This window comes from Zootoca vivipara, chromosome 8 (assembly GCF_963506605.1).
Source record: "Zootoca vivipara chromosome 8, rZooViv1.1, whole genome shotgun sequence".
In the NCBI taxonomy this organism is placed as follows: domain Eukaryota; kingdom Metazoa; phylum Chordata; class Lepidosauria; order Squamata; family Lacertidae; genus Zootoca; species Zootoca vivipara.
In genome coordinates this window covers 33979478-34004829 of record NC_083283.1, presented here as the reverse complement: position 1 = coordinate 34004829, position 25352 = coordinate 33979478, and the positions used below count along the sequence as shown (strand labels likewise).

The window sequence follows — 25352 nt, the reverse complement described above, 5'->3', positions numbered from 1 at the left end:
GCATGAACCTATGCATGCTTACTCAAATATAAATATCATTGAGTTTAATGATGCTTCCTCTAAAGCAAGCAATTCATTGCATACTTATCTGGGAATAAGTCTAAATAGCTAAAATACAATTTACATCTGATGCATAGAATTGTACTGTAGATGGTGCAGCCTTTAGGAGAACATACAGCAAGTCCGCAAAATGGGTGACCTACCAAGGAAAGCGGACTCCACCAACCTTTAATTATTGTGTACCTGGTGCTTGACAAAAAGTGTGTATAAGATTGTAGCTTTAGTGCCATGCAACACAATCCTCTGACTGTTTATACTCAGAAGCAAATCCTATTGTATCCCTGGTAGTTGTGTTTAGGATTGCAGCTGTAATTACCTGCCTATCATGCTTATAAGTAGCATGTCATTTCCTACTAGCTTCAGAAATTTGAATTCTACTTTAAAGATAGTAAAATTAGCATTATGTAAGAGCATATACTGTAGAAATGCATTTTAAATACAAATATAGGAATTTCATGCAGACAGCATTGCGAAGTTCACAAAAGCTGTTCTGTGTCACTTTTTATTGGTCTCTTGTCTTATTGCAGATGCTGTTCTCGTCTGTTTTGTTGGGTGCAACACTAATCCCCTTGAAACTATCATGTTAAACAAGTTGCAGACATATAATTCTTACTTAATAACATGCAACGCACCCAGCAACTTAATTATTAAGAGACCTGGAATGACCCCCTCAGGCCCTACAGAAAAATGCTACTGACATTCTTTTAATTTAATAGGCACAATCTCTTGTGAAAGTTATTTCCTTTGGGTAAATAATATATCAATAAGCCACAAGTGTTGTCCATTAATATGTTTATTCCAATAATGCAGAAAGATGTGTGATGAATTATAAAATAACAATATATTTCCTAGTAGAAATGAAATTGTTGTTCTTAAAATTATTAGTTTAGTGTGATCCATGTGTAAAATTTGTTGGTTTGTGGAGAAGGCAGATAGCATATGACCATGGTTTATTATCTGTATGCAATAAGGAAATGTCATCATCACAATCTGAATCTCTAGCAAAACAGGGCCAAGTAAATAATGTATGAATTGGTACAGGATACTATTTCTAGATGAGCAGTTAAGAAGAAGAAAAAGGCTAAGCACCAGTTTTATTTGAAATGGAGTACAGTGCTTAGCACAGGTTGATTTCCATGTGGAAAAGAAAGTAGAATATGATAATTTATTGTGTTAGTCCAAACAGAATCAAATGAAACTAATGAGTCAATCCCAGGCTCTGTAGCAGTTTTTCTTAAGATTGCATCCTAGGATTCCAAACCAGCTTTGATGCTACAATGAATGGCCTTGCACTGGCGCCATAAGCAGGTTGCAGTGTCTACCACTGCTGTGCTAGCTTTTGCTCCCACCAGCCAATGTGGGAGCCTTTGTGCTACACTGGTAGGCGCTGAGATGCAGGAAAGGGGTATGGTCCGCTCTTACTCTGTGAGGAGGCTAATACAACTGCATCTGAATTGACTGGCACTCTGTCAGTACCATCTCCAGCTTCTGGCAGCCTTTGGCCAACATGTCCTCAGTAGGCTTCTCCTCCTACTTCTCACCATAGATGTTTCTTGCTTGCTCATCCCCTCTGGGTCAGAGTGAGAGACAAGTAAAGAAACAGGCCACAATGTTGAAGAGGAGAGGCAGGTCTTGGGGGTCTCTTGTTAGTGGGCTTCCTGCTGGGTTTCAGCCTTACAAGACCAACCCACCCATGAAACGAGTTGAAGGAGCCGCCTCAGGTGACAGAAGCCCCCAGGGAAGTGCCCCTGTAGGTGCCCTCATCTCCTCCACTGCCCGTAGAGAAGTTGTGCGGGCACCTGTGCCGATTTCCAGCAAAATCTCACCAGAAATCGGTGCCAATGTGGGTGCCACTTCTCTGCCAGTGGAGGTGTGAGGTATGGAGGCAGTGCTGGTAGGTTGAGCCTTGACACTGGCCGTGTCAGGTAGCAGCAAGTCTTCTAATGAGGCTTCCCTTTCAGACAGGGAAAATCACATACATCTGCCTCCCTTACAGAATGCAAATTTAGCAGTAGCAGAGGAAGGCCCTGTTCCCACCGCTGTGCATAGCTGGTTCAGTATGGGTTGACCCTGAGGTACATTTTAACAGTTTGGAGGTTCAGGTGATAATAATAATAATAATAATAATAATAATAATAATAATAATAATAATAATAATTTATTATTTATACCCCACCCATCTGGCTGGGTTTCCCCAGCCACTCTGGGCGGCTTCCAACAGAAAAATAAAACACAGTAATCTATTAAACATTAAAAGCCTCCCTGAACAGGGCTGCCTTCAGATGTCTTCTAAAAGTCTGGTAGTTGTTCTCCTCTTTGACATCTGTTGGAAGGGCGTTCCACAGGGCAGGCGCCACCACTGAGAAGGCCCTCTGCCTAGTTCCCTGCAACTTGGCTTCTCGCAACGAGGGAACCGCCAGAAGGCCCTCGGTGCTGGACCTCAGTGTCCGGGCAGAATGATGGAGGTGGAGACGCTCCTTCAGGTATACTGGACCGAGGCCATTTAGGGCTTTAAAGGTCAGCACCAACACTTTGAATTGTGCTCGGAAACGTACCGGGAGCCAATGTAGGTCTTTCAAGATGTGGTCTTGGCGGCAGCTCCCAGTCACCAGTCTAGCTGCCGCATTCTGGATTAGTTGTAGTTTCTGAGTCACCTTCAAAGGTAGCCCCACGTGGAGCGCATTGCAGTAGTCCAAGTGGGAGATAACTAGAGCATGCACCACTCTTGCTAGACAGTCTGCAGGCAGGTAGGGTCTCAGCCTGCGTACCAGATGGAGCTGATAGACAGCTGCCCTGGACACAGAACTGACCTGCACCTCCATGGACAGCTGTGAGTCCAAAATGACTCCCAGGCTGCGCACCTGGTCCTTCAGGGGCCATTCAGAACCAGGGAATCCTCCACACCTGCCCACCGCCTGTCCCCCATGAACAGTACTTCTGTCTTGTCAGGATTCATCCTCAATCTGTTAGCCACCATCCATCCTCCAACCGCCTCCAGGCACTCACACAGGACCTTCACTGCCTTCACTGGTTCTGATTTGAAAGAGAGGTAGAGCTGGGTATCATCCGCATACTGATGAACAACCCAGGTGAGAGAAGGACCTGCTCTCTCGTGTCCATATCCCCTAACACAGAAATTGGCGCCCCCACTGCCTTGAGGTGACTGGAGGCAGCCTGGGGAAGCCAGGGTCAGCGAAGGAGGAAGAGGCAGTGGAGGCAGTGCCAGGCAACAAGCACAGGAGGCAGCAAGCAATGTGCTCCTTGGCAGAAGGAGGGAGGTTGATCTGCCACCCCTCCCAGCTTCTAGCATTTGTGCAACGTGAAATTAAATACACAGGTATTATTCTTCAAATTTCTGGTGCGAAACAAACCTGCTCCCTCCTTACAGTGTATTGCTTTGCCCTCCCCAAGAAATAAATTCTGTGGATGCCCATGCACACGATAAAGTTTAATACCACATGGTTGCTTGCTAATCAGTATTAATGCAAACATGGTGAGTATGTTTTCTGTCACAAGTTCCCTCACATGACCAATCTGGTAAGGGTTCAATCATGCTACTAACTGATAAATTTGTTGCCTGTAATTAATAGTAATCTGTGGAATGTGATGTTGCATGGGGAAGGTATTCCCCCCCCCCAAAGCCACAGAGTTTCATGGCTAGAGTGGCCTTTTAAGAAATGGCTGGTCTTCCCTTTTTTCCACCATGGTTTTCTGATCTTCAGATTTCATGTTCAAGTTTTGTTTGTGCATTTTGAAACATTCAAATATCTGAAGCTTTTATGAGGTATTTTAAAATATTAGATGAAATTTTAGTGTGCTTGATGGTGTGTGTCTTAGTGAGAAACAATAGGCGATAAGGTGGCTGGGCCGAGCATGTGTATAAATTGTCAATCTTTAAAGTGTAATGTGATGTGATAAGTACATAGATCACAATCACAATGTAGGTAACTAAAGCAATAAAACAAAATAAAAATGTTCACTTTACATCTCAAAATCATTAGGGGACTTTGCAGGCTTGTATTCAATGGTTAATAAAAACACTAGAAATGAGAACAGGATAACAATCCACTTCCCTAAACAAGGAACCAGGAAGTAGTGCTAAAACATTGAAGTATTGCATGGAGGGATAGGTAGGACTAGCATCTTCATTGCACAGCAACAGAAATAGTCACAAACTGGGTGTGGAGCAGCAGCAACCACATAATAGTTCAGTACCAGGCAAAATCCTCTGTATTAAAGCACTTTAGTACACATTTAGAAAATGGGCAGCTCCACACATGGTGAATTGGTTGGCTATATTCATTCACTGTGGAGTGTGAAAAAGCATACGCAGGGTATTGGCGCATTTTTTATTTTCATATTTCTCTTGAGAAACATTATCCCTGTGGGCATTCTTTATTGTACATTAGATTTCTTGGAAATGCTTTAATAAGATGGCTGAACAAAGGCAGCGTGCTTTATCTACATCAGGACAAGCGCTCTACGAACTTCTGGGTCTTGAGAAGGGGGCATCCCATGAAGAAATCAAGAAATGTTACAGGTATTTATAAAACTTCTAGCATAACCTATGTGATAGTCATTTCACCACCTCCCCCCCTCAACACACACATATTCACATACATTAATATCAACCATCCTTAACATCACAGTTAATTTCCATAAATAGCTTCCTTTTGAACCCTTTCATGAACACAAAGTTTTCAAACTATTCCGTCTATAGTTTTGTGGGATCTTAGGATATTCAGCTTTGAAGCCTGCACATGCTTAAATTAGGTTTTTTTCTCTACCTCTGATGAAACTTCTACACTGTAAAAGCAGCTGAGCATTTTCCAGCCCCAACCCACAACAGATATTCACTGTGACCTCTACAACTCTTTCACACACCCACAAATCTTGCAAACAAGGTGAACAATTAACTTACCACTGTTAAGAGAAGGGTGATTATTGGTAACATTTTCTAGGTTGCTTAATGGCACCACTGCAATAAAACATATAAATGAAGTAAAGGCGCAGCATCAACACAATTGCTTAAAAATAATAGTTTCCTAACACGTATATAAGCCAAGCTTAATTGCAGCTTCTGGATTTGTTACTTCCACTCAAACAAGGGAGAAGTGAATCAAAAGCAATTGGGCAGTGTACAAATAAACCATGTTAGGTCAGCAAGATTATAGTGGCACGTGAACATGGCTCCTTATGTGTGTAGCAGGGGTAGCTAATGTGCCCTTCAGTTTTTTTGAGTTATTTTGACTTATGGTTCCCATCACTATTGACTATGCTGGTCAAGGCAGATGACAGTTGCAGTCGAAAACATCTGGAAGGCACTGTGTTAGAAAATTATTATTATTATTATTATTATTATTATTATTATTATTAATACTCCACCCATCTGGCTGGGTTTCCCCAGCCACTCTGGGCGGCTCCCAACTGAACACCAATAACAATAATAAAAAAGCAACAACATCAAACAAAAAAACTTCCCTAAACAGAGCTGCCTTCAGATGTCTTCTAAAAGTCAGATAGTTCTTTATTTCTTTGATATTGGAAGGGAGGGTGTTCCACAGGGTGAGCGCCACTACTGAGAAGGCCCTCTGCCTGTAGCTTCACTTCTCACAGTGAGGCAACTGCCAGAAGGCCATCAGAGCTGGACCTCAGTGTCCAGGCTGGACGATGGGGGTGGAGACACTTTCCTTCAGGTATATTGGGCTGAGGCCGTTTAGAGCTTTAAAGGTCAGCACCAACACTTTGAATTGTGCTCAGAAACATACTGGGAGCCAATGTAGGTATTTCAATGTAGGTGTTATATGGTCTCGGTGGACACTCCCAGTCACCAATCTAGCTGCTGCATTCTGGATTAGTTGCAGTTTCCAGGTCATCTTCAAAGGTAGCCCACGTAGAGCGCATTGCAGTAATCCAAGCAGGAGATAACGAGAGCATGTACCACCACGCCGGTGAGACAATCTGCGGGCAAGTAGGGTCTCAGCCAGCGTACCAGATGGAGCTGGTAGACCTCTGCCCTGGACACAGAATTAACGTGCATGTTGGCTACTCCCGGTGTACAGCGTTGCAACCCTTCCAACCTTTGACACATAAGACATAGCCTGTCACTATGGCTGACCTTTTTAAGTAAAACTGCAGGAGGTGTGCTTTCTTTCTGCTTCTTCTGTGAATAGCTGCACTCTCTTGTTCCTTTGAGCAGATTTGTAAAAACTTCTCTGGTAGTAAAATATCCTGAAGGCTTTCCTTGCTGGTCTCTACAGTTGCATATATAGGTAACCACATGGGTAACCATATTTGTGGACTCCTGCTTTTTAGTCTTGGTGTTGTTTTCACATTGGAGGGGCACAAAGTTTCTCTAATCCCTAAAGGAGAGAGTTGTCATGGAAGAATGCAAAGTGAACTGAATTTTATTTTGTGTTGTACATGAATAGTGATGATTTACATAGCAATCTATGGTAAAACTGACAGTGGTGTTTTATCCATCTTTATTAGCAATTACAGGTTAAAAACAAAGACTGCCTCTGAATAAAGTGGAAATATCAAAGGGATTCACACTTAATGGAATAGTTGTAAATACTTGCAAGACAAAATGATGAGTCAGACACTTGGATTTCATTTAATTGATCCTTTAACTTATGCTAATTGGATTCATGAATCTAAAAACCTGCTGCTGAACTAACCAGTTGGCAATGCACTATAATAATTCTATAATACCTGACTTCAAATTTCCTACTGTTATTAGTTAGCTTGGTTCTTGCCAGAACAAAGCCACCTATTTTATTTAAATGTCAAAACCGTGGTGCTCTTCCAAAGGAAGAGTTAGCATTATTTTTCAGCGCCAAACTTTAATAGGTTACTGTAGATAGCTGGGGCACATTGATGCATCTGCAAGATCACCTTCTCCTATATACACTTCTCCAATCATGTGAGGTGGGGGGCAGGTAGGGAAAGGGCTTCCTAGGTGTTGGTGTCCTGATTATGGGACAACCTCTTCAGAGGTTCACTTGGCACCATATTTATGGTCTTTTCTGCATCACTTATTTCGCAGGTGGGATGATGATGTCATCTTCTTGGGGACTATTTGCCAGTCTTCTACATGCCAAATAAATAAGCATTTCTCAAAGAAAACCCTAATTAATAAACTAAGCACAGGAAGAAAAGGGGGGGGGGGAGAGATCAGGCCAGTGTCTCGGGTCAGTTCTGGACCCTCTGCAGGGCTGAGGGTGCCTGAACATACAAGCCCTGCTCATATTTTCTTCCATCCAAGGGCTTACTTGGCAGATGTGTTCTGAGAGGATGAAGTTCCTGAAAGTGTGTATGTGGCTGATCTGTCTGGTTTCCTGGCAGGTCTTTGTGTACTTCATGCTTAAAAACAAACTACATTCTGGATTTTGGGTGAGTTGGGGTGTGGGTGTCTCACAAGAACAGGGATCTGAGAAGTCAATCACTTCTACTGCCACTAGAGGGCACCTTCTAATTACAGTACTTGTTTACAAGAAGTCAAAAGGTAGATTATTAGCCTTCCAAAATCTTTTTTTAAATGTCAACAGTACAACAAATCTTATATATGAAGCCTTTTTTGTTTGTTCATAATGGGCTCCAATGATCTCTATATCCTGGTGCCACATGCAGGAACTTTCTTTCTCATTGAATTCTGGCACGAGTTGTCAGAAATGTCCAAATGCCTTTGGAACAGTCAAATGCATGCATGCATTCCAACATTACCAATACGTGCATTTTGCAGATACTCACAATGTCTTCTGGTCAATTCTTCACTCATATTACTGAAATCTCTTTCTTAACATGTGCCACTTATCCACTAAGGATTTTTAGACTTCATTTAGACTAGCAATCTACCATTATCCGTTCGTATGTGAATAACAGTTTTGACATAGTCGAGCTGCCTGGATCCGTGCCTAAAAAGTGTGGGTCAAGCGGCAAAGCGCTTGGACCCATGCTTTCTGGCACCAGAGAAGCAGAATTGTGGACGAGCCCTTAATCTAGAATAGATTAAGTCTGCATGTCCTGTTCAGGAAAGAAATTTGCTTCCAAGTTTCTAATGTAATCTTTTTATCTTCATCTTTTTCTTGCTGTTCATCAACGTTTTCTTTATCATTTCTTGCCAATTTAAGGAAGTTGGCCCTGAAATATCATCCTGACAAGAACCCCGATAACCCAGAGGCTGCAGAAAAGTTTAAAGAAATCAATAACGCTCATGCTATACTAACTGATGGCTCCAAAAGAAACATATATGACCAATATGGATCACTAGGGCTTTACATCGCTGAACAGTTTGGTGAAGAAAACGTCAATACATACTTCATGCTTTCGAGTTGGTGGGCAAAGGTTAGTACTTGAATGCAAAGGTTTGCTCAGAGTATTGACTCAGAGACACAGAACCTTTGCTTTTGTTTGGTCTATTCTTTCTGTTGCAACGTTCACAGGACCTGACAAGCTTTTCAGAGTTCTAGTAGGTAAGTCAGTCTAAAACGGGTTTCAGTATCGGACTTTGTTGAAATGGCTGGTGCATTTCAAGTGTTTCAACAAGTATTATAAAAGTATAATGAAGCACGCTGTCAGGAAAGTGCTTATTAAAGGATGTTTCCCTGTCCCTTTCGTTTACTAATTAAATATGCTACATGCCACTTTTATCGCCTCAAGAAATTAATTATATCTGAAGCTGGAGCTCCAGGTTAATTTTGACTTTCTTTTCAGTAATGACTAAATGAAAATGACTCATAGCTCAAAGTGAAAAGCCCTCTTGGTGTGACAACCAGCTAATAAGTTATTGCAGTACAAACTTAGCCATATTCTAGGCTATATATGGCATAGATTATGTGGAAGCAATAGTAATACATAACACCATGTATGATTATGGCACACCTTGGGTGCCTTGTGAAGGGCCTGGAAATAGGAAGTTGAAGATGTGGGGAGCAAGAGGAAGAGAACAGTACAAGCTGAACTAAGGGAAATGAATCTTGCATCTTGGATGACATCAAAGGCCTTACTCATTTGGTTTGTTATGTAATTGTAAGAATTTGGCATTTGTGGGTGTACATATCACAAACATTAGCATTTGAATTAGGGTATGACCAAACGCATTAGGCCTAAGGCATTAAAAAATGTGCTAGATCTCACACCTAATGTGTTATTCTTGCAGCTATTTCTAGTTACAAAGTATTTGGGCCAGAGGAAATTGTTAATTTAAATAGAACATAAGACACATGAGACTTGCCATTTTGCAGAAGAATGAGTTTTCGAATAAATATTATGTCATACCTTTATTTTTACTTCTCCACGAGGTATCCTCACACTTTGGTTTTACCAGATTACTCTCATGAGGGGATTCCACCTTATGGGTCTCCCAATCTTTTATAGCCACATGATTGGTAGCTATTTGCATATGCAACTTTCCCCACCATTGAGAAGTGGTCATAGGGAGAGTTGCTGAATTTCTGCCTACTATTCAGCTATTAAAAATATAAAGCCTTTAAAAGGCATCAGTTCTAAATACTGTATAATCAGTTTCAGAACTGTCACAACTGACACTTCTTTCTGTTAGCACAAAGGGATTCACGTCTCCCTATTTCCATTCTGGGTACCGTATTTGTTGTTTAATATGGGTAGTATTCGACTAAGGAGAGTAAAAAGGTAAAGGGACCCCTGACCATTAGGTCCAGTCGTGACCGACTCTGGGGTTGCGCGCTCATCTCGCATTATTGGCCGAGGGAGCCGGCGTATAGCTTCCAGGTCATGTGGCCAGCATGACAAAGCCGCTTCTGGCAAACCAGAGCAGCACATGGAAATGCCGTTTACCTTCCCGCTGTAGCAGTTCCTATTTATCTACTTGCATTTGGACGTGCTTTCGAACTGCTAGGTTGGCAGGAGCTGGGACCAAGCAACGGGAGCTCACCCCGTCACAGGGATTCGAACCGCCAAACTTCTGATCAGCAAGTCCTAGGCTCAGTGGTTTAACCACAGCGCCACCTGGGTCCCATTGAAATTAATGGACAGAACGTAGCCATGTGCATTAATTTCAGTGGGTCTTCTCTGAGTAAACCTAAGTTGAATAATACCTTAATGTGCCAGATTCAGCTACCCTGATCTGCTAGCATGAGCCAGCAGAGGGATTCCTGCTAGCAAAACATGGCTCCCCCTCACCCCTACCCCCCAATTCACTCTGAAGTATTGGGATAACCTGCAGAACAGCACATGGGAGGAGAGGAGAGATTGTTCCATCAAGCAAGCAGAAATGCTTGCACTGATAGAACAATCTCCTTAACACTACGTTGAATTCCACTTTGTATCTTTATTCATAAATGTGTTTTTTATAAATAAAAAAACTTGTACATAAATAATAAAGCAATAATAAACCATTGCGGTTGTTTTCTCCATAGCTCCATGAGATCCAGCCATGCGGGGCTAAAATTAGTCTAGCATTTTGTTTTCTACAGTAAAGACAGGTGTTTAGCCAAAAAGAAGCATAAAAAGAAGCTTTCAAATAACATAAGTATCCAAGTGAGTCATCAGTTTACATGCCTAGGTTAGAGTCCAGTATATCTTGTCTTGTTTTATCCTCGTTTGGGACATATGCGCTTGTCTTATTCAATTGGCCAAAATCAATTCAATTGGCCAAAAAAAATTTTTTTAAAAAAAATGATCTACTAACTCTATATTCAAATACCTCACAAATTACTCACATAAATATGGGTGGAGGGCATGGTCAAGGGCTTCATCGGCCTAGGGCCTAGCCATTAGTACCTTTTGTGGACTTATTTACAAGGCTACTCTAGACCAAACACCAGGCATTTGCACAAGACAGGTGAACAACCATGTGAAATTGTGGGCATTAGGCTCCCATTCCTATGTCTGAACACATTTCCCTTCCTCTTTTCCGCTTCCTCTAAGGGCCTGTTTGCAATCTGTGGCCTTTTGACCGGCTGTTACTTTTGCTGTTGCTTGTGCTGCTGTTTCAACTGCTGCTGTGGAAAGTGCAAGCCTAAGGCACCAGAAGAAGATCAAGAATTCTGCTTGTCTCCAGAGGATCTAGAAGAGCAAATTAAGACAGACATGGAAAGAGGTGCTTATTATTGTGGGGATGTAGATACATTATTTAACAACAACAACAACAACAAAAACACTGTTATTTTCTCAAATACATACCCTGGGGTTTCACTCCAGCTGTTTAGCTTTGCGTGGTGTTAATTTGAGAAAGGATACTAACTTGAAGGAAGTGTTAATTGAATTCTTCTCAACCTGCTGTACAGGTTACTTTAAGTGCTCAGTGGCGTGTGGCTGCTTGTTAATGTCACTGTTAATTTCTCTGTGGGTGTTTGTCCCTCTTTTCAAACTAAATATCTTTAGGATGTTAATTTCTACAGGGCATGGGTTGCAGGACTGCTTTGGGGACTTTTTCGCTGCAACCTGGCATGACCTTTTTTTCTTAAGAGAGTCACTGTGCCTTGGATGGTAAGAAGCAAAAGTTCAGCAGGTGCAGCCCCCCTACTCATGCTCGAAAAGCTGTACCTGTGGAATTTATCCTTCTCATGCACTTACAAAACACATGATGTTTCTGACAGGCAAAAAGCTGAATACAGACTGATTTTCTCAATGTTTGGAAGCAAGGAGCTTTGCTGTAATGTATTGCTGTGGGGAGGCTGCTGAATTAGAAGGGAAACACTCACCCTCCCCAGTTTGAGATGACATTTAACACTGCTCATTTTCAGTGCCTTTGTCTTACCAATAAGAGTGCCATAAAACGAATGCCAAAGAATCTGTTAGATTCTAAAGTTCATGGAATATTTTTTTTTAAGAATTGCTTTTGCTAGCTAAGAGGCAAATTGGATATTATAAGGAAAACATGTGTATGGGGGGGTGAGTTCTCAAATAATTATTTCCCTTATAATACTAATATGCATGCTGAGAAAAGGTCATGTGTGAAGGAAACTCCACAGGTATATAGGATTGTATTTAATGTTGTACACACATAGTTCTGCTGATGAAACAGGACCTCTGTTTCCTCTCTTCCCCCTATGTGCCCTCAATACTGTGCTGGAGGGTCCCCCAATCACCTGGAGCTTATTTTGGGGTTACGCTGGAGGTGCTGAAGTGGACAGGAGAGAAGAAACTGTTGTGCCAGTGGAGCTGCAATGTTGGATGTTGACCATATGCTTCCCTCGCAGGTGTCTCCTGTGCAGTTTTAAGACAGGCTCTAAGAACAGACATGAACCTAGCTAGGGCAGAGAAGGCCATTTGCAGGAGAGCTTGCAGCAAATGTTACACAACACTGCTGCCTGTCCCCTGCCGTACATCCCTCCTGGATTCCCCATTATTTCAACAAACATGTTGGGACTACATTTTCACTAAGCCAGCGTCATGTTTCTGTTTTCACCATTATTCCATTGTGACTCGGCAGTCATGTTGCTGAGGGGAGTGAGAACTCTTCTAGATAGCTATCCTAAAGCTGTCTCTTTTGAACTGAAAAAAATGCAAAGCAACTTAAAATCTAGCACCTGCCTGGGGTATTACATATTACAGGAAGAACAGGCTGAAAGAACCAGGCAGAGTAAAAAAGAAAGAATGGGGCTGTGTGACAAAGATTCCCAAGGAGACTCAGAGCCTTTCATTTCTTCTGATAATATTGAAATATATTTGCTGCAGCTTCACAACTATATGGGGGCTGCCCTTTCTGCATTTCAAGCAGCAGTTAAAAGCACAGAGACTTTTTCAAGAAAAGAAGAAGTGGAAACATTAACAGAAGGCGGAATTAAATGACCACCAGAACTTTCACAGCATTGATTCTGAGATAATAAATTTGGAGAGGAGGGGGAAGACCCAAACGCAAACATATTCAGATCTCAGGCTATTTACATAAACATGATGGAAATTATAGTGTTTCTTATTCCAGGAAATCAGATTTGTCCACTCTTGTCTACATCTGAACATGTAATAGCAAATTATTCTGCTGTAAGGAAGGAGGTGTCATTTCAACTGAAACGGGAGTAGAAAGAAAATGAATTTTAACCAATACAGGCTGATGATGGCAGAAACAATGTACTTGATTGAAAATGGTGAACCCTTTGCAGGATGCTAAGAGATCTATCTCTTTACCATGGGATTTATTCCTGGGTGTGAGGACTGGCCATTGCCAATTTGCATCTATGTTTTATTCATTTATGCAAAATTTCAATTGCCTAACACTGAAGCTGAGATAAAACAAATGTAGACCAGGTGGCAATTTTAATTTGTGAGAAATTCAAACTTGAATGTCCTTAGAATTCAAGTCCAAATCTTTCTGAAATATCAAGGATGAATTCCTTTAGGATAGGTATGTTCTCTACCATGAGATTCAGAAGACAGCTGTGACATATGTGTGGTCAAACCTTGCCCATCCTGGCAAGACAACTAGAGGGGGACTGGCCAAATGGGCAGAGAAGCTGATTAATGCTTCCTTGAGAGTGGGAATTGTACACTATAGTTTGAAAACTGCAGTCCTTCATCTTAAGCTAAAGAAGCCTCCTTGAGACCTTACTTTATTGTACAATTACCAGCCAGTATCCAATTTTCCAGTTTGGAGAAAAGCGCTTGAATGTGTGTTGTATGACACAACTCCAAGATTTCCTGCATAAAAATGATTGTCTTGAACCATTTCAGTCTAGCTTCTGTCCTGGTTTTGACAGTGGAATAACCTTTGATTTCCCTAGTGGATATTCAATCTATGCCATGAAGTAGGGCACTTCCAAACTGGTGTTTTATTGCATGTGTATACTGTAATATGTTATTGACACATTACTGCATTAACAGTGGGTTTGTTCTGCTTCAGTTTGTTCTACGATGCTTCCCCAATGCTACGGCATCATTGCTGTCCAGAGGGACCATAGCTCAAGAAAAGCAGGACAAAAACAAACCAGAACATTTGTAATATTAAAAACAACAGGATTTCAGCAGGAAGTTGTGGAACTTGCACTGAATGAAAATGAAGCAGTGTGATTGTGCCAAAACCTTTGCAGGTGCAAATAGCCTTGAAAATGAGGCCCTGTGTGACCGCCCTAATAACATCATGAGCACAAAGCTTCATGAATGTACAATTAAAAGGATGCCTGCAGGGGCCCCTAGAGGTGATGACTGAATCCCTGATGGTTCTAGTGGACCTCTAAGTAACTTTTGGTACTATCAACCATGGTATCCTCCTGGCTCATCTTACTTGGTACAAGATTTTATAGTATGGTTGGTCCGTCATGGAGAGTAGTGCTGGTGGACACCTGTCTGGCCTTTCACCTATATGGTGTCCCTCAATGTTTCATTTTATCCTCTATGCTAATTTTCATTTACATTAAAATTCAGGGAGGGATCATCTGGGTCATGCCTGTCACCGATATGCAGATAGAGTACAGTACCATCTCCTTACTGTCTTGGTTGGGAAAAGCTGTGGAGGTTCTGAATTGTTGCTTGAAAGCAGTGGTGCAGGTTGCTTGTGGGCAAATAAATGGAAACTGAATCTGGACAAATGTTCTTGGAGTGCTTTCAGACATGGGGCTCCTCATGCTACTAAATTATTGCTGTAAATTACATGCTGGCTAGCTGTCTGTGGGACTATCTGGGAGAAGGGGGAGTACATGGAAACATCTGCAGGGATTAGGGCTTAACTGAGAGCCGGGAAGGAGTGGATCTTCCAGATCCTAAATATCAGTAAGTTTCCAGGCTCAGTGGCTTCATTCATCTAAACTCTAGCCTTTCTGAAATGAACTTTATTGTTGTCCCCTCACTTAATGTAAGAATTTAAGCAACTGCTTACTCCTCTCCCAATGGGACTTTAAAACGACTAACCTTGGTTGACTTGTGCCTATATATGATAGCTGTCATAGGTGGGCAGGTAGCCATTCCTGGCTGAAGGTCAATTTTCCATACCTTGCACAACAGATCAGAGAGACTGCTAATGCTTTATTTCTCCTTTGTTTTAGATGGGGAAACTCCAATTCTGCTTCAGCCGACAAATGCAACTGAGAAAACCCAGCTTATTGGAGACAGTCGTCGCAGCTACCACACCGATTCATAAACTAGAAGCCATTGGAGTCTGGTGGTCACCAAAGAAGTTATGGATTGTAAAGTACTGTTACAACATTTTCATATATGGCACTAGGACTGCTGCACTCCTATGCATACTTTGGTGGAAATAAATCCCACTGAAGTCAGTTGAGACCAGCTTCTGAGAGAACACGCATAGGATAACACAGTAAGAGCGTATCTGAGCAAATCAGGTGTGTTTCTGTACATAAATGCAAGGAATATAAAGTGGGAAAGAACCATTTTTTAAAATGAAGATGCGTGCTAGAGATATCAGACATATAGAAAGCTGTTCTAGTGTCATGTGTGAAAATGTCCCTAGTCTTCTGCATAATTGCACCTGATTTGTACTTTAAACAGAGGACATAGTTTCTTATTTAATCCTAGGAGTGTTAGAATTTACGGCTCATCCAGACTTCCATTTGCCCTGCTGCTTCCCCTGAGAAAACAAACAAAAGTGTGGTGAGCCCTTGGTAGACCTGTCAGATTCTTTCTGTAGTACAGGACTTATGAGCCTTAGTGTACCCCCCCCTCAAAAAAACAGAACCCTAAAATCTTTTCAGAGCCATGGTACATTTCCCTCCATCCTTTTAGTTACTGGGAAGAGGAACCATTGTTCCATTTGGTGAATATATGTATGTGTAAAGCGAGATGCAAGGCTTAAATGATCTTCTCATCCATGGAAGATCATTGTTTGATTCTATCAGCTCCTTAGAAGAAGAACTAGGCACCAATTCAAGTAATACATAAAACTGCTTTCAGGTCTGCTGGGGTTCAGTTCCAAGCAAGAATTGACTTTATTTACTATCCAGTTAGAGACTCCCAGTAGACACTGGCAACTGTAAATAGTTCAAAGATTGTTGTATTTCTCTTCACCAGTTGAAAAGCCTGCTCCATATCCATGCATCGTCCATCGATGGATCAGCAGGCTACCTTTCAGCACAAGCCATCTTTATTGCAAAATAAATTGCAACTAGCAATCCATAGTTTTCAACCCTGTATTCACACTTGATGCATGCATGGCAAATGGGAAGTACGGTAACATAACTTACACATACACAGCTGTGCTCACAAAAACATCCATGCAGCCCGATCTGAAGTGTGTTTACTTAGAAGTTGAATTGTAGTTACTCCCAGATAAGTGTTCATAAGTACACAGCCTGATCCCCCTATTCTGCATAATCTATCAATTTCCATTTATCTTATGTATGTGAGCAGTCCCTGTCGTTAATGGTTTTGTTTTACCCTAGGACCTAATAGGTGATTAAGGGCTTCATGTTCCTTAAAGACTGAAATTCTCTAGCCATGTCATAACCTTCAGATAGCGAAAAGGACAAAAAAGCAAAACAAAACCCATGTTGCCTGGAGATAGTGAGAAACCTGGTAAAGAGGCCATTCCTGGAGCATCCTACTCCTTAGGGAATGGGGTTGAACCAGCCCTGCTTCTATAACCTATATGTAAGAATGCAAACAAGCACTGTTTAATTGTGACCTGATAGCTGAGTTTTATTTTGCAATAGAAGAATATGTAGTTCAGTGTACATACAGATGTGTCAGTTGAGAGCTGGACTGTGCATGCATGGAAGAAGAGCATAGAAGCAAGTGTTTCAGTTGATGAATGCAGACACAATCATGGCTACAACCTTATGCACACTTAAAACTAAGAATTTACTTGTGAATTTGGTGAGACTGGCATCCAAGTAAAATGTGCACAGGATTAGACTGGAAACTTTGTTATTCATCTGAAGAATGGAAGGAAACCAGAACAGGAAAAAGGCCAGAATACTACCTTGAGAACAAATATAGTGATAAGTGTGGAACCAATCAGTTGTTACAGTTGCAGTCTTATCGTTTGTAAGAGGTCAAGAATAGGATGCATTTTAGATATTCTAAACTCAGTATTTGATATGTTAGTAGTTATTTAGCAACATCATTTATCATTCATCACATAGCTTGGCTTGTTTGTTAATCATCTGTGTTGATGTGTTCACTATTTCAGAAGCACATCAAGTGACTGGTAACAAATGAACCTTGCATAACTGGAAATATAAAACAAGTTGTCTCCATTACATTACTCTATACTTCTGAATTTGTTGCTGTACTCATTTCAGAATGTACTATGTACACTAATGTTGACTTGCTGTCCAATATATAACATGAACAATAAAGATTGTAAGTGTTACACATGCACCAACTGTTCTTTCCCCCTGCTAGGAAACATATTAAATATACTTATAAACGAGTCTCTTCCTCTATTTCAGAACATTATCTTGTTCATGTAAATGACACTATTTCTCCTTGAGTTTCAAAGCGTTTTTGAGTTCTTCATGCTTTAGACTCTGTTCAGTTCTCTGCTGCCTTTTGCATCCCTTCTCTCACAATCTCTGATGTCTACTCCTGCCTCTTGTTATGCCCTTTCTCATGTAGACTCATATGGCATCATTTAATTTCATTTTCTTTGTTCTGCTGCTTCTCAGCCTTAGTTGTCTTTTCCCTTACGTTATTTTTGTTCCTATGTTGGAGCCAGTCAAGACCTCTGGTGCAAATCTTATTTTTAATTTAAGTCAATTTTAAGTCTGCAGGCAAGGATGCGTGGGAGATGTCCCCCTCCCCCCAGACTCTATAGAGCCAAGCATATATTTGGTGCTTTACATAAGATACCGATTTGAAAAGAGGAATAACTGCTTAAAATATCCAAACTGCCAGTTTTTAGAAGGTAGTTGCCAGAGCAACTTGTAAAATGAGGTAACCATGTGCAGCAATGAATTGCTCAAAATAGCTCCCAGTTTACAAACAGACTCAACCCTGTGCAAATTATGGCTGGTGAGTAGACAGTGAACTAGTGTTGTTGTTTAAGGGGCAGCGAAAAATCACTTGCCTGTAACAATGAACTTCTGTATTATTGGGGAAAGCAATGGACAACTTCAGAGCTTAGCCGAGCCCCAGGGATTTCACATCTGGCTCAAGCTGTATTCTCTCCTATGGAACTTTTGTTTACGGTGCACCTTAGCTGCTTTTTCCCAAGGGCCAAACTAGACAAGTTGTTCCCTTTACATAGCTGGTTTTTAAAATAAATGGCTAGTGTGCATGAGGATCAGACCAGATGGGAACCCTTTGCCCCTGCCACAGCTCTAGTTGGAACTGGATGCACACACCACACCTGCTATTCACAAAGGGAGAAACACTACTCAAGGGTGGCCACACCATGCCTAGTCTAGTCCCAAGGCAACCTTTTTGAACCCAGGAACTTCTAGACAATTCTGGACTACACTTCCCACCAGCCCCAGCCAACATTGTCAAGGATGATGAGAGCTGTAGTCCAAAATCTCTGGACACCAGGCTGACCTTAAGGCATGGCCTAAAACTCAGAAGAGCTTTTTAACTCTGCCATCACCCGTGCAAGCAATTGGGGCACACCTCTCCTCCATTTCCTTTCCACCCACGTGCATGGTCACATGAAGTTTGTTAAAAGACTCGTGAACCATATAAAATGAAAAATGTCCTTTTAAAATCATTTTTAAGGAAGCAGCAAAATACATTTCCCCCCCAGTGCCTGTAAAAGTATGCAACGAAAAACCCTGATTCAACTTTATTTGGTAAAATGAAAACCTTTCTGACCCCAAGCCCCCTTGTGCTTGTTTTATAACTCTGTCCTAAAGATAAACCAGCTTGACCAGAAATTTGAGCCTCTGCAGCAGAAGCTCAGATCATGTTAGTATTAATCATAGGCAGGGCAAGTGGAGATCAGCCCAGTACTGTACTTCCACGACGGAAAAAGTAAAAAGCCAAACAATGAACCTTAGCGATGGGGCGGGAGGCGCAATAAAATAAAATAAAATCCCGCAAGCCACCTACTTGAGCTTTTATTTAAATAAATTGTTTTGGATTGGTGTTTTCATTTACACCACGTGGTTAATTGGGAGAGGGTGCGTGCGTGCTGGGACGAACCTGGAGTCCAGAGGTGGAAATGTTTGCTGCCACCTGCCACCTGTAAGCTCAGCACTGAGGAAATCTGCTTTCTGCACAGGCTCAGAGGCGCCATTGCTCACCACTGTTCCCCATACTCCGGGGCCTAGCTTTGCTTCAATTTAAACGTCGTTGGCAAGCGAGATCAATTTAACACCCAACGCACTGAAACAACACTGCGACCATTGCTGCCGCTAACGCTATTTTCCTTCCCTGGAACTTACCCGTAAATCCGGTTTCGTGATTGACATTTTCCGAAATGGAGGAGCCATTGCATTCTGTTATAAAAATATTTTAAAAGTGCGAGGAGGAGAGGGAGGAAAAAAGCGCCTCCTTCGAGCCGGAATCGAACCAGCGACCTAAGGATTTCAGTAGCCGAGCACTCCTACAGTCCTCCGCTCTACCAGCTGAGCTATCGAAGGGACTTGGCAAGCAGGTTGTCAGAGAAGCTAAAGAATGCATGCTAAAGTGGCTCGCTGTAAGCCGAAGTTACGACAGCATGCAGGAAGCGCAAGGTGGCGCTGGAAGACGCAGGCGTGCACGAGTTCAAGTGCATTCAAAGCCCGCGAGCAACGCCAGCCTTTGCAACTCGTGCACGCCTGCGTCTTCCAGCGCCACCTTGCATCGTGCACTTGAAACTCTTAAATGCTACCAACTGGTGTGGAGAGGGGTGGATCCTTCTGCGGATAGGGGGACAGAGGAACTAGCCTATTATTACCCTGGGTGTACACAGGGAGCTAACAAACTGGGGATGAAACGTGGGCCGGAATGTGCTGAGTACCAGACCGTGGATGCAAAATAGAGGAATATATCACGTTTAAGTTTATATGCTTGGCGTTGTTTACAAAACTTTTATTACGAGCTGGGCCAGTGGCGCAATGGATAACGCGTCTGACTACGGATCAGAAGATTGTAGGTTCGACTCCTGCCTGGCTCGGTGGTGGTTCACTTTTGCGGCAACATTGAATGTACTGTATTTTAAGATGTTATAAAACACAGTACAGTGTATAGGAAGGGGAAAGCCAGAGTTTGATAGGCTGACTTGCCAAAACCTGTACTCCATCCCCTGCACAATCTTAAACGTGGATCTGAAGCTAGAAGACCACAAGATAGTAACTCAGTACATGATGCTCTTTAAGAAGCCAAAGAAGATGTAAATAATGAATTATAATAAAATGTTCGCTAATACAATTTCGAAATTACTATAAGGGCAACATGGTTGCAAAAAGTGCATATTAACAGCTTCAACCCTGACTTTAATTCATACAAGAAAAGCCAGGGGATTCCAGAAATGTAAGGTATACAGGACAATGGGTATATTATTTTAGCACACATCAAAATGTAGGCAATTATTTATAACAGAGCCTGAGCAGTAAGTTCTGTTTAAGGAACAGAAGTGATGAGAAGTATGGCCCGTTGAATTCAGTGCATTTTATTCCCAGATAAACGTGTTTAAGATTGAAGCCTAAAACGTGTGCTTATGATATTCAGTCTTCCACTATCTAAAGTTGCACACCTGTAAAGGAGCATATCACATCTATGACAAAGACGCGGGATTTCTGAACCCCGATTAAACTCAATAACCTAAGAGTATTTAACAAGGTTTAAAGATTTCAATGTTAAATTTAGAAAACAACATTAAAATGGACCACTGCGAGCCAGGCAGGAGTCGAACCTACAATCTTCTGATCCGTAGTCAGACGCGTTATCCATTGCGCCACTGGCCCCTTACTCGGGTGGGCTGTTTGCAAAAACATAAACCAGAATTTAGAGAATGTTAGTTGGATAACAGCGTTTTGGAAATCATGAACAAGCAAGGGTGATTACTTTGCAATGCATATGCACTTACTCATTCTGACAGGTACAACAACAGCAACTTCAGGAGCAGGCGATATGCAACAAAAAAATGTGGTGCGGACAGCGCTCTGTTTAGCTAAAGCTCGTTTAGGACGAGCAAATAATAAAACTGGATCTGAGGATGAGACTGTACTCCTTGCATTTCTCTGCAGGGAGAACGAAGGATCAGTGCACGAGGAGGAATTCGCAAAGCACAGCTCCTCTAAAATTACTCTGTGCAGCTGTTTGGAAAGTGCCAAGTTACATTTGTTATTACCCATTGTTCAAAAATGCACTCGTCTCCAGACTACATTTGGGATCATCATGTTATCTTGGAAAGCTGAGAACTGGGATACCCTAGTTTCCGTGCATGTATGTGTGGAGTTCGTTGATGTGTTTTGCGCATGCTCACATGCAAAGTTCCTTCCTGCTGCTGGCGGTTGTGTATCTCTCGGGAAAGGCGTGTGTATGTCCCTTCGATAGCTCAGCTGGTAGAGCGGAGGACTGTAGAGGAACTGCTTCTAAAGTAATCCTTAGGTCGCTGGTTCGATTCCGGCTCGAAGGAGGTGTGTTTTTTGTGATTGGCCTGGCCATCCCCCCTTTATAATTCAAGAGTGTGGTGTACAGTATATCAGAAGACGTGGTCCATCCACCTCCCCCACAAAATGGTTTAGAAATTGTGTGTCTGATTGTTATAGGATCCTACACGTGGCAATGGTCATTCTGAAGCATAAAATACCATATTTTCATATTGCAGAATAAATGTGCCGCTATCATTCCTTTGGAAAGAACATCATTATTTTGCTTTTTAAAAAAAAGATGAAGGAAGGGGGAAAAGATGGGTTGGAGACTACTTTCCAGTCAAGCAAATAATAAAAAAATAGAATTCTTGATGTATAGTTGCTTTGCTTCCAAATATAGAATCAGCCCTTTAAGCAGCTGTTTTTACCACACCACCGATTTTTCATGGGTGACACTCTGGAATCTTTTTGTGGTACCCGCTCAGGTTTTTCAAGCAAAGGATACTTCTCACCTTTTCCAGCTCCTTCTTATCCACACCCCAAGCATGCTTTTATTAATTGGTTAGTTTTTTTTAGGAGCATGTTTACTAGGGATGACGCCAAATAAACCTTATTTGTCTCTTGAGTATGCAGATAGTAATATATTACATCCAGTGCTTCCCCCCCCTTAAAAAACGTGTTTAGGGGTACTATCATTTTGACTCAAGAAAACCACCATTTTATAGTTCAAATCGGGGGGAAATAAATACAGTAAATGGATAAAAGCATGCAAAGATTCATGAAATTTTTAGGGGTATGCATACCCCTACGTACCCCCTACGTACCCCCAGAAGAAGAAAGCACCGATTACACCTGCATATAGGTTGACCTCACCCGCAAAGGCACACACCTCCATTGTCCCCCAATGGCAGGTGGATGCCAACAATAACAGACATCTGTAGGTACTGCAATGAGATTTCCTTTTCAGCATGCTTTATATAGGCTGAGCACAGTAAATATGAGATTCTTGCAAAACGTACTTTACCAGCAGAGTTATCTAAAGAGTTTTGATTAGCTCCATTTTATCTGACAATAACATAACCTACTAGCAGTGTGCACAGTATGAAGGCAGGCACTACAGTTTGCTACAGTAAGTGTGATGGATATTTGGCTTAAACTTGTAGACATGATACATACCGCTTGTACAGTTGTGTGATGAAGTATTGGCAAATAGCAGCACAGATGGCTTTGCCCTAAGATTAGGCCCCACATGCCAGACGTGATCTGGGAAACTGTCATTTTAAAAATAACTTCAGAGTGAGTGCCAAGATTTGAGAGATCCATGTGTCTAATAAACAGAAACGCAGCATGGCCCAATGCTGGAACTTAGTTATTGAGATTATCCTATGGTCATGGAACCCAGCAAGAATTATCACCTCGGCTCAGCCAATAAAAATGGCATGCACCTTCACCGTTTTCCTGAGTACTTTAATCAGGGGGAATGAGTTTAGGTTTGGGGGGGGGAATACCAGTAAGTACTTAAAAATCCTCTTCCAAAATAGCCACAGTCAGAGCTTGTCTACACAGAATATAATAAATTATGTCTCCCCTCACCCCAAGCAATGGGTGAGGTGGACAGTGGTACTGAAGAGTCCTTTCCTCCTCCGGTGGCATCAAAGGCAAGAACAACAAGCAGTTCGTATTTTATAGTCCTTTTTATTCTGCCATTTGGTTGCAAGACAAGAATTCATGTCTCCACACAAAGAGAGACGTTGGCTACTCTGAGCCCCACCTCTTCCGTCCCCAACAACATCCTGAGTGCCAACGGGAAGTCCCAGGAGTCCCACTCCTCTTCCTTTTTTATTCTAGAATTCAGAGGTACCCAAGGGCCCATGGAGATGGAGGACCCCCCCCCCCGTACTCTCCATGGAGGTTTCTGCCGGCTGCACCCTCACCTCCCCTGCCTCCTCCATTATCTCGTAACTAGGCAATTCTTCCTCGAACAGTATAGCATCTCTCTCTCTCCTCCTCCTCCTGAAACTGCTGTAGACAAGGGGGCCCCGAAGCTTCCCCCTCCTCCTCCTCTTCAGAGGGAATCTGATCAGACTGAGTGCACACTTCCCAGTCTTCCTGTTCCGACCATTCCCTGCCACTGCCACTTGAAAGAGTCTCAAACCAGGGGTGGACTTTGGTCTTTCAAATTTCAGTGGCACCGTATGTGAGGGCCGAATTCCGCCCCCCCCCCCGTCTCTTGCCTTCTGTTCTACTCAGCTCACTACATCAAAGTTGCAATTCCGCTGCAGCAACCCCTAGGTTCAGCACCCAGTGGGGCGGAACCGGACGCCCTGCCCTAAATCTGCCTCTGCTCACATGTACAGGTAAGGGCATTGTTGCTTAAGAATGACATGTGCCTATATAATGTGCAAAATATCAAGCAAATTAAACGGTCAGCGAGGTGTTGAAACGAACCACGTGGTGGAAGTGTCAGATGGCCTATGATTTCGGGAGGCAAAGAACACATACCATAATGTAAGTTGTGGAAATGTAAGGCTTGATAGGAATTTATTTTTGTTAATGATCATAGCTGCGAAGTTTTCCCTTTTCTCGCGAGGAAGCCTATTCAGCATAAGGGAAAATCCCTTAAAATAAGGGATAACTTGGCAGCTATGTTAATGATGGATCTTTGTGTTAGGTATCTTAATTTGTAAGAAATAATGAGACAAAGAATAAGATGATGATGGTGAATTCAATCTGCGAGACAGCTAATACTCTTTCAGGCCCAAGATGGTGGGAGGGGGTTGATCTGATGGTGGTACAGCTGTATTACCTGAGTACTCTGCCCTTTTTTTAGTTCACGGGACAGACTTTGTTGGCTGTGTGCCCACGGAATAACCAAGAAACCCACTGGAGCCCTTTTTATTTGAAAATCCAGGAATCCTAGTTGTGCCTTCATTTTCTCTTGAAATGTGCTCACAGCACTATATAATAACTGCACATTGTTTATGAGTTGCTTCCATTGCCCAGGTCTCTTTCTCTGATGTTGCATTTCTGTTGTTGTAGAGATGGCCATCTCCGTATGTACAAACATACACACACATATTATTTATTGTGCTAATGTCACTTGATTGAGGATTTTGAATATATTATCCTATGCACCAAAAGTGTGGTGGTGGCAATTCTTTCCACCATGCCAAAAGTTTCCTGCCACTTTCTTTTCTTCTGTCACCTTGCTTTCCGCTGCTGCAGTGAAGCCTTGAAGAACCAGGCTGCATTCTCCAGTCAGCTTAACATTTTAGTTTTTTTCCAGAAGGGTAAGTGCCGCATGTGTTGGTGGCAACTGTCCGTTTCTCCCCCTTCCTTCTTAAACGCAAGAATGTTGATCTCTCACCCCTGTGAGCCGTCACCTGTCTAAATCTGTCCTTGTGTCAGATGCATATATGGAGAAAGTGAGTATGGCAACCAATGACGTTCTGCTTCTAAAATAGACCCAGCTCTCTTCACTCAGTTAAAACAATGTCCTCCAGGGAAAGATCCTCAAAGGACATTTGATCTCACAAGCTTTGGAATTCTTTTAAGGGACCTAACCCGGAAACCGCTCAGCAGCACCCTAACTCTGAGCCTATGCTCCTTGGAATCGCTAGGAGATGAGCACCTCTCTTCATTACAAGTCTTTTTCCAAAGAGCAGCAAACTATGGATAACTTGGAGAAGCAGCTTATTTGTCCCATATGTTTAGAGATGTTTACTAAGCCAGTGGTTATCCTCCCCTGTCAGCACAACCTCTGCAGAAAATGTGCCAACGATATCTTCCAGGTAGATCTATTAAACTTTTTAAAATTCCAATGAATGTTTATGATACTTTCATGTTACAAAGGGGGGTGGTATCATTTAATAAATAAGATTCTCTTTAAAAGCAAAAAATGAGAGA

General features: G+C 42.1%; 2 protein-coding genes and 4 non-coding genes across 6 annotated transcripts in view; 4 read left to right on the top strand and 2 right to left on the bottom strand.

Moving 5' to 3' along the window:
* Positions 1 to 4493: 4493 nt before the first annotated feature.
* On the top strand, positions 4494 to 17359 carry DNAJC5B (DnaJ heat shock protein family (Hsp40) member C5 beta). Its single transcript, XM_035126352.1, has 4 exons — positions 4494 to 4600; positions 8193 to 8406; positions 10969 to 11140; positions 15021 to 17359. The coding sequence occupies exons 1-4, from the start codon at positions 4494 to 4496 to the stop codon at positions 15113 to 15115; spliced, it is 588 nt and encodes a 195-aa protein (XP_034982243.1). The 3' UTR covers positions 15116 to 17359.
* Positions 17360 to 19420: 2061 nt separating this feature from the next.
* Positions 19421 to 19511, bottom strand: TRNAY-GUA (transfer RNA tyrosine (anticodon GUA)). The gene is given in 2 exon segments: positions 19421 to 19456; positions 19475 to 19511. It is a non-coding gene; the product is annotated as a tRNA-Tyr (tRNA).
* Positions 19512 to 19953: 442 nt separating this feature from the next.
* On the top strand, positions 19954 to 20026 carry TRNAR-ACG (transfer RNA arginine (anticodon ACG)). Its single transcript has one exon. It is a non-coding gene; the product is annotated as a tRNA-Arg (tRNA).
* A 717-nt stretch (positions 20027 to 20743) lies between these two features.
* TRNAR-ACG (transfer RNA arginine (anticodon ACG)) lies at positions 20744 to 20816 on the bottom strand. The gene has a single exon. It is a non-coding gene; the product is annotated as a tRNA-Arg (tRNA).
* A 582-nt stretch (positions 20817 to 21398) lies between these two features.
* On the top strand, positions 21399 to 21490 carry TRNAY-GUA (transfer RNA tyrosine (anticodon GUA)). The gene is given in 2 exon segments: positions 21399 to 21435; positions 21455 to 21490. It is a non-coding gene; the product is annotated as a tRNA-Tyr (tRNA).
* Positions 21491 to 24978: 3488 nt separating this feature from the next.
* The window catches only part of TRIM55 (tripartite motif containing 55), a 39653-nt gene continuing 39279 nt past the window's right edge, over positions 24979 to 25352 (top strand). The window contains exon 1 of the mRNA XM_060277778.1: positions 24979 to 25237. Within this exon, the coding sequence (XP_060133761.1) occupies positions 25070 to 25237 (168 nt within the window). The 5' untranslated portion in view covers positions 24979 to 25069. The remainder of the gene's footprint in view (positions 25238 to 25352) is intronic.

Bases quoted from the DNA above. Each gene is read 5' to 3' on its own strand.
- DNAJC5B (XM_035126352.1), top strand. From the start codon at position 4,494: ATGGCTGAACAAAGGCAGCGTGCTTTATCTACATCAGGACAAGCGCTC. The intron at 4,601-8,192 runs GTATTTATAAAA...TGCCAATTTAAG, and splicing joins GAAATCAAGAAATGTTACAG to GAAGTTGGCCCTGAAATATC. The intron at 8,407-10,968 runs GTTAGTACTTGA...GCTTCCTCTAAG, and splicing joins TTTCGAGTTGGTGGGCAAAG to GGCCTGTTTGCAATCTGTGG.